The sequence below is a fragment of the Pan troglodytes genome, chromosome 13, assembly GCF_028858775.2.
Source record: "Pan troglodytes isolate AG18354 chromosome 13, NHGRI_mPanTro3-v2.0_pri, whole genome shotgun sequence".
NCBI lineage: Eukaryota > Metazoa > Chordata > Mammalia > Primates > Hominidae > Pan > Pan troglodytes.
This window is the reverse complement of record NC_072411.2, coordinates 93,387,630-93,402,898: the sequence shown is the minus strand read 5'-3', so window position 1 is coordinate 93,402,898 and position 15,269 is coordinate 93,387,630. Positions and strand designations below refer to the sequence as shown.

Below are 15,269 nucleotides of genomic sequence, written 5' to 3'. Positions count from 1 at the left end.
AAGAGAGAGAGAGAGAGAGATTTGAACAAGCAAAGACTGGGGTCTGTAAAATGGAATTAGGGGTAATCAAGAGAGAAAGGAGAGAAACCCATTAGACATTGCTACAAATAATCCTCATGAGAGATAATGGTTGGTGGCTTGTGAGTCTCCATGTGGACAAAAAGAAAAGGAAGAGAGAGCCTGGTATGAGATATATTCTACAGCCAGAACTGACAAAATTAGGAAAGGGATTTGATATGGGAAATACAGGAAAGGAAGAAATCAAGGATAACAAACATTTCTATGTGTGATAACTAGGTTGACTAGTGGTCTCATTTATTGAGATCAGAAAGATTGGTTATAAGAGGGTAAAGAGAGAAATCAAGAGTTCCATTTTGTACATGCTTAGTCTGAGATGCATGTTAGACCCCAAGTAGAGATGTCAGACAGGCAGTAAATACATAGCTGGGAGATCAGCCAAGAGGTATTTTAACTAGCAGTATAAATGTAGAACACATTAACGTTATTGGAAAATAGTTGAGACTGCCTAAGGAAAAAAATGGAGAAAGATAAAGATACCCACAACTAAGCAAATCAACTAATTTTTAGTAAGATAGACATATTTTAAATGAGACCTGGCAATTTTCATATGGATCAGTCTTTGGCCCAGTCCTATTCAGTGTTTTTGTCAATTACTTAAATAAAGACAGGAGGCTGGCTCCTTGGATTAGTACATGATGTTCATTCAATTATTTAAATATGTACTGACTGCCTACTGTATGGCAGCCATTAAATTAGGTAGTAGAAACACAATACAAAATCCCTCCCTTAAGAAGACATGGGAGGCTAGTTGAAGGAGACTTACCAACATGGGCAAAGTAGTGTGGCACTCGGAAAGAATCATGTTCAAGAACTACTCTGTACCATGTTCAAGGTACAGAGATGCAGCTTAGTACAGTGGATAAAAGCAGGGACTCTATAACTACACTACCTGCATTCAAAATCCCAGCTCTGCCACTTATTCACTGTATAAGTTTTGGCAAATTGCCTAATGTTTCCGTGTTCCTATTTTCCCATCATAAAAACTGAAATAACAAAAATACTTATCTCATACATGTAAATAAGCACACCGCCCAGCACGTGATAAGTGCTGAACGTGGGTTAGCTAGTATCATTATCACCCAGCAAAATGACAGCAATCCTAAGGGAAGGGAAAGAATCACGATTTGTCAGCTTCTCAAGAGGCTATAACAATGGACCAAAATTAATTGAAAAAAAAATACAATATTCTGCATGTAAGTTTAAAATAATTTTGTTCATCAATAGTAGATTGAGCAGATCTGACCTAATGGAAGTTACTGTGAAAAAAAAAAAAATCCTATAATATCTTACTTGATTTAAAGACCAGTATGAGTCAATACATGCTTTATATTAATAGAAGCTCAGAGTCCACATTAAGAGGGATAATAGGCCAGGCATGGTGGCTCGTGCCTGTAATCCCAGCACTTTGGGAGGCCAAGGTGGGTGGATCACCTGAGGTCAGGAGCTCAAGACCAGCCTGGCCAACATGGTGAAACCCCATCTCTACTAAAAATACAAAAATTAGCTGGGCGTGGTGGTGGGCACCTGTAATCCCAGCTACTTGGGAGGCTGAGCCAGGAGAATCACTTGAACCCAGAGGGCGGAGGTTGCAGTGAGCCAAGATCGCGCCATTGCACTCCAGCCAGGGCTATAAGAGCGAGACTCTGTCTCAAAAAGAAAAAGGATAAGAGTTCCACTACAACCAGGACCAAACCTCAAGTATTCTGTTTATGTTTTGGTATGCAATTTCATGAAGCATATTGACAAATTAGGATGTTTCCAGAACAACAGGACCAAGATAATGAGAGATTTGTAAGATCCAATTCTTCTTGTAACGTGCTCTCATAAGCACCATGTGATTTTCCTTCACTCCACTTATGTTTTGCATGTAATTTGTATGTATAGGTACGTACATATATGTCTATGTAAAGAGCTATTGTTTATCTCCCCTACTAAACGAAATGTGATAAGGGCAAGGACAGTGTCTATGTCCCTAGTATAGTACCTTTCACTAAGTTGGTATTCAATAATTTTTTTTCTGGATGAATGAATTAAATCAACGTGTATAAAATGAGAAAATTTGAAGAAAAGGGATTTTTAGCCCTAGAAAGATAAAATGTTGACTTCAAATAACTGAGTGATTGTCCTGTAGAGGAGAAGGAAGACAAATATGGTAAAGTTCCAGATAGCAGACTGAAGACAAACAGGTAGAGGCAGAATTGAACTCTAGGTAAGGAAGAATTTTGTTAGCTGAACCTGTACAACAAATCCAGGGGGGTGCCATTCAAAGTGGTGAGACTTCATCACTTCAAAAGGAGTTTGGCTGTCCCATGTGGAGGAGCCTACACCAGGTGGTTTATAACTAAAATCCCTTCAACAATATGACACCATGTTTTCTGTTACCTAAGGCTCTTACATGCCAGTCCTTTTCCCTTCATTTCTGACCACCTAGAGCCTAGAACTTGCCTAGCCCTGCAAAACAATGGTGCTCGGTGTCTCCAAAGGGCTCAAGAAAGGGGGCTGGACACATTCATCTAACCACTCTTTCTTCAGCTGCATGGGGTGCAGGGAGGAGTTACTCCTAAGGCAAGCGGAGTAAAGAGTAGGTGTAGAAGGAAAACCATTTCGATGTAGATAGTGAGCCTTTCAAGGCACAAATCTTTCTAAGAGCTTGTGAATAAAATGGATTCAGTCAGTTGACTCAACACCTATGGCAGATTTTCTTCTCTTGATCAATGGGAACTCAAAATGTGTAAATGTTACAACTAACCAGCCATGTAGAACAGAAACATTTAAAATTCCACCTTTGAATACTAAAATAATTGACCAATTATCACATTCTTCTCTATAAAACAAAAGCATTTTACAGATGAAACTTTACAAAAATACCATCTCCCTCACCATCTTCCTCCTCCACAGACTCATCAGTTCCATCAAAAAAAAAAAACCCACTGATAAGAGCAGCTTTAAACCTTTCTAAGGTTGAATTCAGAGAATGTGGCTCTTCTGAATCTTTTCCAGGTAGCTGGGCACCATCTGTAAAGTCATTTTCTCACTCAAGACCACCAATCATATGAATTGCATTTATTAAAAGCACAAGGGGAAAAAAGCATAACCCTTCCATTTGGAGGGTTTTTTTATGTGAAGCTTGCCAGGTCTAAAAAATACATATAAAAATCTCAATTCTTCAGGCTTCAGAGGAAAACTCTTGAGTAAAATGTTAGCATTTTTCTGGTATCTTCCCTCACTTTTTAGCAAAGGTAGAGTGTGTTTGTACCCTCTTAAAACCTAAATAAATTGGCATTCTTGGGGAAGCAGTTTGAATCTGTAAGAGCACACAGGTTTAATGTCTTGGGAGAAAAGTAAGAAGATCTTGCACCATCCAGAGACTACGCTAAAAAGGTCTAGAATCCAGCACTAGACTTCATATTGGTTGGAATCCCCTTGGATAGGCACCTTGTTTCTCTGGGGAGTCCAGAGAGCATTCTGTGTTCCTAACCAGTATCCTCCTGCAGAAGCACCCTCACAGTGGCCCTGCGACAGATCTTGCTAAGGAGGCCCCACTGGTCCTCTTTGCTGTTGTCATTCTGTGCAGCATTTACCTTCTGCAGAGTTGCTTGGTAGGAGCCTTACCTGTTTTTCCTGCTCCGCTTTCCCCAGTAATGAGAATACATTGGTCCTTATCTTGATCTCGTAGGGATCTGTATGCTTCATCCGAAAGGGCAAAGCTGCAGGGGATAATGGAAAAAAATTCCTTAGACTTCAGATCATTATTATGTGTTTATCAGATGGAACTACAAGCTCCTTAAAGGGCCACTGTGATATGCTTTTGGAAAGCAAGCTATCACCTTTTATTTCCTTTGAATTCTTAAAATCCATAAATAAATAAACCCATCCATTGCGACACATGTTACCTTCTTCCACGTATTCTCTATTAACCAAAATAGTACTGTTTTATTGTACTCTAATGATATGCTTTATTTTTTATATAAATAATATTTACTATTTATATAAATAAATAATTTATATAAATTTATTTATATAAATTATTTATTTATTTATAAACCCAGCAAGCTACATTTATGGGTCGTTAAACTAAAATCCAGGTAACTCAGACAAACAAGGAGAAAATGTTAACACCACATGTCTAAAATTGGATAACGTTGAGATTTTTCAGGACAATACACTGAAGTTTCAATATGAGGGAAAAAAATCTTTTCAAACATTAGAAAAATATTATCAAATACCAAATAGCTGATGTTACTACAATAACTTAAATACAGAACTACTGCCTTTACAAACAAATGACTGCAACTCTAAGATCCATCAGAGGCAAAATTGGGTTTGCCAGGGTTTTTGTCCAGCCCAAGCCTCCCAAAATTCTAACCCTGCCTTAGGATGACAAAGGGCCTCTATCAAGTAAGGCCAGAGCAGTGGTCCTGTTGCTCTTCCCCACTTCAAAATTTACTAAAGTAAATTTTGCCCCTTCTAGCTAATTGAAAAAATGATTCTCACAATAAGACAATGTATTTAAAATAGGTAAAGTCCTCACTTCATTTATTAACAAGTATTTGTTGAGAGTCTACTATGTGTCAAGAAAAAGCTGGAGTGTAGAGACAATTAATGCTTGACCCCTTCTTTCAGGAGTTCTCCGTCAAAAGGAGGAGAGAAAGAGAAAGAGAAAATGGAGCCAATACATTAAGCCCAATGATAAAGGTATGTGCAAAACATGGCAGAACAAGACAAACCTCAAAGGGGTGGAGAATGGACTCAGAGAAACTCAAGAGGTGGAAAACTCAGTCCTAAAGAATGAATGAGCAAGACAAATGTCTTTTAGACAAAAATAAAGGCCAAAACATCATGGAGGTGGGGTGAAGGATTATGTGCAGTTCGATGTAGCTGGAAGGCAAAGCAAAGCATAATGAAGAGAGGATAAGAGATGAGCTGCGGAGAGAGATAGGCAGGTTCCAAATGAAAAACAAAAGAGCTGATAGGAAGCTTCAGTGCAGGATGGATAAGACAGTAATTAGAATTAATAATATCCAATTTACCATGTACCAGAACTGCCTCCAAGCTCTTTACGTTTAGTCATTTTAAATCTCACAACAAGACCAGCACAAAGCAAAGGCATAACTTGCTGAGGTCCACTGCCAGTGTGACACAGCAGGGCCAGAGCTAACGCCTGCGACTGACCACTGGGATAAAGAACCTTTGCATTCTGCATAGACCACAGGGTGACAAGGGTGCAGAGAGCAACCAGTCTGCAGCCAGGAGACTGGTGAAGGACTGGGATACAGGAAGAGTGTATATTTGGCCAAGCAGATCACAGAGAGCTGTTCACACCAGTCAAGGACTTTGGCTTTTCTTCCAAAGGCATACGGAACCATAAATAATGACAATTTACTGAACACCTTTGATGTGCCAGGAGCCCAGTAAAGTGTCCTAGGATTCACAATTGGACTTAATCTTCAACACAGACCTGCAAATTAAATGCTAGCCTCCTTAAAGAAACATGGTCTTAAGAGATGACATGAGAAGCCCATGATCCCATTCTCAGAAGAGTCATAACTTGAACCCAGAAATACTGTGAATCACATTCTTCCCTCTCTCATCATGTTCTCCTACAATTATTTGCCAGAAGATCTTACCTTCCAGCTGAACTACTGTGAGATCCTCAAGGATAGCCACCCCTAGTCTTATTTTGTAACCCTCATATCAGTGAGTCTGCTGCCTTGCATATAATAAGTACTGTATACTCTAAGTGCATTTGTTGAATGAATGTATGAATAAAAGAAAACGACAGACAGAAAAAAAGTAATAAAAAGATCCTGACACCAGGGTCTTTTTTGAATAACAGCTTGTTCTAGCTTGTTCCTTTGAACAATGTGCACTGATCTCTGTCTCTCAAAGGCCTTTCAACCATTCTCTACACAACCAAAGCCTTGCTCAAGCTTCACAGCTGCTTGTGGCCTTAGCCTTCTCTCACATTCTGATTCCCTAGTCTGTGCACCATTGCATAATGGGCATAGTGGAAAACAATGAACACAGAGGCAGAAAACATCTCAGATGCAATTCCCTGGGCCGTACAGATGTATCTCAACACCTACTTGACTTCAAGCAAGTCATTACCATGGCTGAACTTCAGTGTCTTCATCTCCAACATGGAGAATGTAGCCACATACTTTAGAAGATCAAATAAAAGTGCATACAAGCACTTTGAAATTTATAAAGCCCTGAATAAATGTCAGAAAATCTTTGTGTGTTATAATTAGTTATGTACACACCTTCTTATTCCCTACCAGAATACAAACTCCTCTAGGGCAGAGCCTTTCTAATTAATCTTTATGCCATGTTTATGCCATAGAGACATAAACATGAAATGTAACCGATACCAAATCATAAATGAAGGGATGGATGAATGAGTGGATGCTCTCGAAGCAGTGGCAAAGTCCCTACTGGAGTGAGCTCCATGAAGAATGATAAACAATGGGAAATTCATTTCTTCTATGACCTTCATGTAGGAAAGGAAAGCATTGCTTAGATTTTTTTATGAGCCTTCCTCCCCTTCTGCTCCTCCAATGTTCAGATAATATTTTGAGATGCCACTTTTATTATCATCATTGGCAAGAAATGCACGAAAACACATTACAGTAAATACAAAAGAAGTTTTCCAACATATAATACGTACTCACTGAATTTTTCACGTATTGTTGAATACAGATCTTTTTCCCATGCTCCTAGGGCTACAACTTTGCATTATATTTACCACTGGTTCCAAAATAATGCAAAATTACTTCAAAAATGAGTAACATATATGGCACACACACACACACACATATATACAAACACAAGGCTTTGGAAGATCACCAAATCACCCTGTTGTGAGTTCATTTTAACTCAAATAACCTAAGTTGAACACTTATTTTTTTCTTCTCTATCCAGGCTGAAATACTTAACTGCTGTCCTCAAAGACAGGGTCTCATTCATCTAACAGAGAGTATAATTTTAATAGAAGACAAAGGCTAAAAGGGATTTATTCTCTCAGGATTCTAGAGAGCCACTGAGTTCAAAGTGACATGAAAATTTACCAATTAAAGTACTTAAGCACTGGAAAAATTGGCTTGTAACTACTGGCATACCCATCTCAAGGACAGTATAAATGTCATCAGACTTATTTCTTATAAACACAGATCTTCAATTTCTTTTAAAAAAACAAGGGGTGGGGGCAAAAGGGAGGGCCCCAAAGAACACAAATCCCCCTCCCAATCTTGTTCCTCTCCCTCTCTGGCAATATGAGCACGTACCCATCATCAGCTCCAACATTTATAACTATAAACTGAAACCACATGCCAGTCTTCCAAGCCACTCTGTAATTAAGGAACCTAAATAAATCTTTAGAGAAGTCTTTAGTTAAAAACAGTTGTGACCCATATGCTTCACATTATTTTGTGACCGTGTCAGCATTGTTATTTACCACACAGAGAAATGAATGGTTAATTATAATATAATGACGATAGCGTAAGGGAGTAAACACGGTTTTAGTCCTACCACATTAAGGGCATGGTTTTATCCTCTTCTTCTGTCCTCTAGTTGAGCTCTAAGAATAGGGTCAGCCCGATGTTTAAAGGCCATCTCCCCTTCATTTCCAGATCAGCTACACGGCTGTTCTTTGAGAGCCAAACTTTCCCCAGCACTAAGTATGTTTCCAGACAGCTGTATCTATCACTTTTAGGTTTTAGAAGTTTGGTTTGGGGCTCATCTGTTATTTTCTGTCACGGTGGAATGCTGGGTTGCATGTTCACAATTGTCTAGCTGGTATTTATGTTCCTCTCCCATCTTATTTCTGTTCAGAGTGTTCGTCAGAGTGGTTCTGCTTTCATGGCCATCAGACACAATGGCAGGGCTTCTTTTCCCAAAGCTCCATGTTCTCCACCCTGCCATTTCCTTCCTAGGTTTGTTTCACCTCAAGTGCAAAGCAGAAAAGATGTCTGTGACACCCAAATACATCCAAAGCTTATGTTCTTTCAAACATGGCCCCATGTTTCAGCCTCTCCAGCTCTTCCCTATAGAGTTGCTTGAGAAATCATTCTCCAAAGCCAATCTAATCCATTCTGAGAACTGGTGGTTGGACCTCTCCATTAGCCAAAGTGTTTAACAGAACTAAATTTGTCTCAGGAAACTTACCTGAACTTAGATAACTGTTTCTACCTTCTTATTTCAAGTCATTTTCTTCAAAAGCTCTCAAAATGGTATTATTCCTTTTCATTTAATCTTGAGCCCTAGAGTACTTTCAAATAACACCAGGAAATTCTCCTTTGGAATTCAACCCTCTCAAAATAGCTCAGTCTCAAAATTCCCATCTACAGTTGAGATATACAAGTCTCAACTATTTCTTTTCCTTACTAGCTCTGGTTTAGTCCTAAAACTGGGTGTTTCTAAACTAACCCCCAAAAAAGTGTTTTTTAAAAATGCCTAACCTCCATGTGCTTCCCCAATTCTAACTTCACGCTAAGCCCAATCAGGATTGAGGTGGTCCACAAGGACATGGAAGAGAAGGAAAAGGAGAAAGGGAATTATGTATGGTGTGTTTTGCATGGAAACCTTGAGTTTTCTTAAGGAGAGGCACTACGTTGGCCTTCCTTATATCTTTATATCTATAATTGTCTCATATTCTTAATTCAGAAACATTTGCCCAATTGGAAAATATCCCCAAGTTGACATTTTGATATCATTGTCAAGTTAGTGTTATGCCCTTCCACCAGACATTCGTCTTATCACATCTTAAGGTAAAACTTTAGGGAAAATAAGTCTTTATAGTTATTTGTACCTTTATCCTGGAAGGCTTCACTGCAGTCTTGTCCTATGCCAGTATAAGCATGGTAATTTAATTTATGTACACATTACAGTTACCCCTGCTAGCCACAACACTGGTAAACATTCCTAAATAGTCCAAGCTTCAGGGCAAGAAAAGGTAGAAAAGCCTTTCAAAATAAATGACAATGGGCAAAGTGTGCACTATGCAGTAAAAAGAAAACAATGTGAAAACAAACATAACAGATGGGACTGGTGGGAGATGGATGGTAAATATACCTAAATGGTTGGAAGGTTTCTACATTTCACATAAAGTGGGACAATGTTAACTCTATATGGATTCTAAAAAGTTAAGGTATATTATAATCCCTAGAACAACCCATGAAGAACTATAGCCAAAATAACTAAAAAGTAAATGGAATTATACGAATAAAAAATTCAAATAATCCAAAAGAAGCCAAGAATAGGGAAACAAAAAACAAAGAAAAAAAAGAGGGAAGAAACAGAAATAAATAATTGAATGACAAATTAAATCCAACCATGTCGAATATTACATTAAATGTCAGTGGACAAAATACTGCAATTAAAAGGCAGAGAATGTAAGAATGAATATAAAAACAAGACTCAAGTATATGTGCCTACAGGAATGACATTTAAAATATAAAATCATAGATAGGTTGAAAGGAAATAAAATAGAAAAAGACATACCATACAACAACAACTTATTTTTTTAAGACACTGCACTTTTATTTTTATACATCTAATGAAGTCCCTAGTTGCCATCCCAATATAACAAAGATGCTATGCCATAGCATGACAGATGGCAGAATGCAGGTGAAAATTATCTTAGAAAATGAGCTACAATCATTTTTTTCTAAGACTGTTTTATCAACATGTAATTTTCTAATTTCATTTACATTCTTATATCCTAAACATAAGTGGCCGTGTTGCTTTCCTTTGGCTACATAACCGGAAAAGGATTGTTTTTACTGGCTACAAAACAAAAATAATATCATCAAGATAAGTCATTTGAAGATGACATCTGTTTTAGAATGACAACAGTAAAGCATCAAATAAAGCTTGAAAGTCAGGCTTTAAAATAAGATATGATGAATATGCATCTTAGTTTCTTCTTCCTTTAGAATCATACTTGTTTTCAAAACACAGATCTCACAATATTTTTGTGAAATTTCATAGATTACTTAGGTCAGCCTCAACATATACCACGTTTCACATTTTTTAAAATGGGTCACTCAAAAATATACTTTAATCCTGGCAGTCAAATGTAACCACTAAGGAAGAAAATCATACTATCTGAATATTATGTGTATATAAAATGGTTCACATGTGTTACGATGTTTTAAAAACTAGAAATCCCTGTGTAAGACACCTTCAAAACAGAGCAACTCCATCTTGAATAAGGACTGGGTAAAATAAAGCTGGGACCTATTGGGCTGCATTCCCAAGAGGTTAGGCATTCTTAGTCACTGGATGAGATAAGAGGTCAGCACAAGATACAAGTCATAAAGACCCTGCTGATAAAATAGTATGTGGTTAAAAAAAAGCCAGCCAAAACTCACCAAAACCAAGATGGCAATGAAAGAGACCTCTGGTCCTCCTCACTGCTCATTACACACTAATTATAATGCATTAGCATGCTAAAAGATACTCCCACCAGCACCATGACAATCTACAAATGCTATGGCAACATCTGGAAGTTACCCTACATGGCCTAAAAAGGGGAGGAACCCTCAGTTCCAGGACTTGCCCACCCCTTTCCTGGAAAACTCAAGAATAATCCACCCCTTGTTTAGCATATGATCAAGAAATAACCACAAAAAAAGCTAACCAGCAGCCCTTGGGGCTTCTCTGTCTATAGAGTAGCCATTCTTTTGTTCCTCTGATTCTCTAATAAACTTGTTTGTCACTTTACTCTGTGGTCTCACCCCAAATTCTTTCTTGCACAAGATCCAAGAACCCTCTCTCTTGGGGTCTGGATTGGGACCCCTTTCCTGTAACACCCGCATAATTGGACAAGAAACTCTCCTACTTCAGCATTAGAATTAATAAGCAAAGCTCATTATTTCAGGAGTTCACATCCTAGTTACAGAAAATAATCTAAAACACAAGGGGTAGTTTTCTTTCAAGATTTTAGAACACTTATTTGTAATCCTTGTGACAAAGAAGCTTAGGGACACCCCAAAATTTTTTCTAGCCTGGAGGCCTGACCATTATCAAATCATAATGGAGATCCTCAAGTCCGCCCTGGCCAGGACCAGCTTGCTAAGAGTTACTCAACAAAATAAGCACCTTTCCTTCTATTGGACTGGTAAGAATGTGAACTGGGCCAAAGAGTGACTCTTTTTCAAAGGTGGATTGCAGAAGCCAGGTATTGGAGACACACATTAGGAAGCAGATAAGGGATTTAGAGAGACTAAATTATCCCAGGAAGGAAAAGGACTGAACTTAAGATATAAAAGCAGAGAGAAGGAAACATCTGTCTTGAGGGCCTGGAAGCCGCTCTTTGGAATTTAGTAGCAATCCCTTGTGCTGCTGAGGACTTCCTTCTGAAACTTGCTTCAAAGAAAACAGTACCTAGAAATGCCCTAGGCATGAAACCACCACAGGGGGGAAAGTTCCCCACAGCGGAGCATCCTGTTGGGGTTTGGCAAGAGGTCAAAAGCAAAAAGGCTAATTCTACTTCTTTATCTGCCCTTGCTACTGCAGGCTGTTATCTCACAAATTAATGAAGCATGAATGGCTTCCACTGCCTTGATTTAATCCCTTAATAACTAAAATGGAAGAGTATGTGGAAGCAGGGGTGAGGTCATCCAGAAGAGCAGGGCTCCCAAAGGATTTCATGGATACTCATGAGGTAAGAGGCGTTGTACTCACTGTGAGGGCTCTGAGGATGATGATTAAGAGAATCTGTCATCTAGAAGCTTAAAATCTAACAAGAAAGACATCTAAGTTCCCCCATAAAAAGGGGGTAGGAGAAGGTAATAAACATATCTGTAAACTCCTAAAGATATTCAGAAAAGGAAAAGATGACTTTTACTGAGAGACGCATGTCATGGAAAGCTGCAAAATCTGAACCCCAATGCATATACAAGGAAAGAGGCTGGGAGGAAGCAGACAGCAGGGAGGAAATTATGCTATTTCCCCAGTCCAGAAATTAACCAAACACATTGATTTGGAGAAAAGAACAAATATGCAATTGGGGCTCTTAATTCAAATTCAATAAGCTCTTAAAGCATTTTTACTATCTCTTTTAACAAAAGAATTCTAACAATCACCTTTTAATACCCAACTCTTTTTAAAAGAATTGCACAGCTATGGTCTACAAGAATAGCCTTTCTGGCTCACTTTAAACAAATTCCCAACACAAATGTTTCCAAACTTTTTGGCAAAAATGGCTTATTTCAATTAGTTTCATGATCGATTTTTATGACTTTGTTACAGGCAACTAAATCATGGAAACACCTATCCCAAGAGAAGTTACTCTACAGACCTTGCTAATCACCTTTACAACTTAATGCTAAATTTAATGTTGCACTTATTAAAAAGAATGGTTTCTGCTGATTTTTTACAGACAGATGTTCCCTACTGATTTAAAGCCTTAAAAAGCAGCACCTCATATGCCACTTTTTCTTTAACTTAGAAACACATTCTGATCTAAAGTACGTCATATCCACATCCCAAACAGTTAGACTGCTTGGTTAAGTGAAGCTTTCATGTTTACAAGAGTCAAATGTAAAACACTCTCCTCTAACTCTGACAGCCCCCAGTGCCCCATCTGCCCTAGAAAGCACTGTGCTGGGGACCTGAATAGCACCATATACTGTGGAAGTGCAGAGAGATCTGGCTCAGGTTATCACAGAAGGCAATAGGTAGAGACGCCATTTGAACTGGAACCCCAAGTACATACTGTCTGATTTTTTTTTTAATGCATAAAGGAGAGAAAATGGGCAGCGGTAAAAGGCTATCAACTTCTTCAAGCTTTGGTTTGTGCTTGAAGCCTCACAGGGCTGTGCAGAGGATGTCTATAAAGTACCCTTGGTCTGAAATGCAGCAGGTGCTCAATAAAAGACTAAAAGGTATGTGGGGGCCGAATCTGTGGGTGTGCCTTACAGAATCAAGGTCATCAATCTATTCATGTTTAGGAAAACCAAATCTGTAGCCATTTCATGGAGTGGCTGCAAAATTCAATTAAATCTACCAATATTAATGAGATGCCTGAATATAGATAGATACTTGCACATACATACACACAGACCACTGTGTATATACCATGAAATGTCTGAGCTTGCATATATTATTGTACAGAAAGAAAAGTGAATTGGCAAAATAATAAAAATAAGAATAATAAGAGTCTTCCTTGTTAATAGCTAAATTCATATCATGATACTGTAAAGAAGGAAGCATTCTGGGAATAATTTTAAGATAATTCAGAACTCCTTAATTCAATACACATTTTATGTGTCAGGAGAGCGTCAGGCAGAGGCATACAAAGGATACTGTCCCTACCCTCAGGAGCTCAGTTTAGAGAAATCATGTACTATCTAACTAGAAAATAATTTAGTGATGTGAGGACAAGTCATCTGGTCCGTGTTGCCTGTTGAAAACAACAACAAAACCTTTCCCCAAAGCATGAGAGGAACACTAAGACCAGAAAAAAGTTTTTGTGATTAAAATTTTGCTTTTCTTCTTTCATCCAGCCACCCAATACCTTCCAAAGCCACCCTTTCCTTACCATCACCAGCTTGCCATTGTCTTAGAGGAGTCTCTCATTTTTGGCTTTCAGGAACCTCTTAATGGGGATTTCTATATCTAAGCAAGACATTTTCACAAGCCATCTTGATACAATGCTGTCAAAAAATGTCGTTTTTTTCATTACCATGACTCCTTCTCCATTCCTAATCTTGTCCCCCTTGTAGCCAGATTTAACTTCATACGTTTAAACATTTCTGTAAGAAATTTGTTAGAACTCAAAGCAAAATTGTATCAGTTCTGTCCCCCAAAACTATGGTTCAAAGGAGTACTCTGATTATAAGTATAATGCATTTATTTTGCTTAGGCACCAGAGAGATAGATGTCTTAGCAGCAGTTCCAAGGATTTTGGGGGCAGTCTTGACTGACATGATCCTAATGTGGTCCGGAGGCTCAACATCCCACCATACCCAGGGTTTATGATGTACCTACTCAAACAAGGTTTGCAAATTTGTAACAGAGATAAAATGTGGAAACCCTTCCTCTAGACTTTCAAATAGAAAACAAGTAAGTTCCATCATGACTTAGCCAAATCCATGTCTTAATTTTAAAAAGAAAATCAGTGACTCAAAAGGACATCAGAGGACGATGATTCAGACCATGGAGAGAGAAGCCCCCTCAGAGACTGAGCAGGCTCCAGGCCTAGAGTGACTGACAGCTTTCTCTGAGAGGACTGTGTATGGTCAACATAGTAGGGCTTATGTGAGTGTGTCTTCCAGATGGTTTCCACTCCCATTCCCTCCCTTACCCATGTCCTGGTTGCCACTCTAAGTAAAGGGTTTCAACAATAAGGAAGCTCAAGATGCCAAGTCTGTTCTGCACATTATTTGAGATTGCTTATGTTTATGGTGTTTTCAGTGCTAAAGTGTCTGCATAACAAAATGACTTCAAAGTGGTCACATAAGAATGGGTAAAGCAAAAATATCATATACCACTCGGCCTGCAGGCTCTCTTCCCTGCAGCCCTCCTCTTCCTTACTGGAGTTAGCCTAAAATGCAAAGAGGCCACTCCCTCCCTCATCAGTTTACAAGCTTGCTATGCTCTCCACCAATCCAGTCAGAGCCTGGCCCTGGACTTTAGGCAGGGAGTGACTAAACAGCCATGCTTTAAGCTATGTGACTGCTACAGGAAGATTTAACATTGGTACACAGAAAGTGCCCTGATACAAAGGGTTTCAAACAACTCTTGCATGCTTACATCACACAGACAGTGCTGCTTCAGAACACATCCAAATGCACAGCACTCAAATACTGCTTCAAGTGTTTTAAGTCATGTCAATACATCTCAAAAGTGGCTACAAGAAAATGACTATGTTGAAATATCACACACAGATTACATATATATTTTTTGAGAGAAGCAAACACTTGGATCTGCAAGCAGGAAGTTGGTATTTATTACTACGTATCTGCAGGGGCTTAAAGTTATCTGATAAAAGACTAGAGACAATCCTCCCAGAACAGCTGGGTAGAAGCGAGAGACCTTGGATCGGAACAGAGACTGCTTCAGGGTAATCTGGAGACAGGCATCAGGTCCTTGGGAGCTCTACATAGTACACATATTTTTATTACAAAATATAAGCTTGATACAAGCTTGTACCTTCAATATGAAAGCTCCATTTCTATATACTC

General features: G+C 38.7%; 1 protein-coding gene across 7 annotated transcripts in view; it reads right to left on the bottom strand.

Moving 5' to 3' along the window:
• MYO1B (myosin IB) overlaps nt 1–15,269 on the bottom strand; it is a 178,960-nt gene that overhangs the window by 88,999 nt on the left and 74,692 nt on the right. For all 7 annotated transcript variants that reach the window (XM_003309371.7, XM_009443899.5, XM_009443898.5 and 4 more), the window contains exon 4: nt 3,694–3,788. In XM_003309371.7, the coding sequence (XP_003309419.1) occupies nt 3,694–3,788 (95 nt within the window). The remainder of the gene's footprint in view (nt 1–3,693; nt 3,789–15,269) is intronic.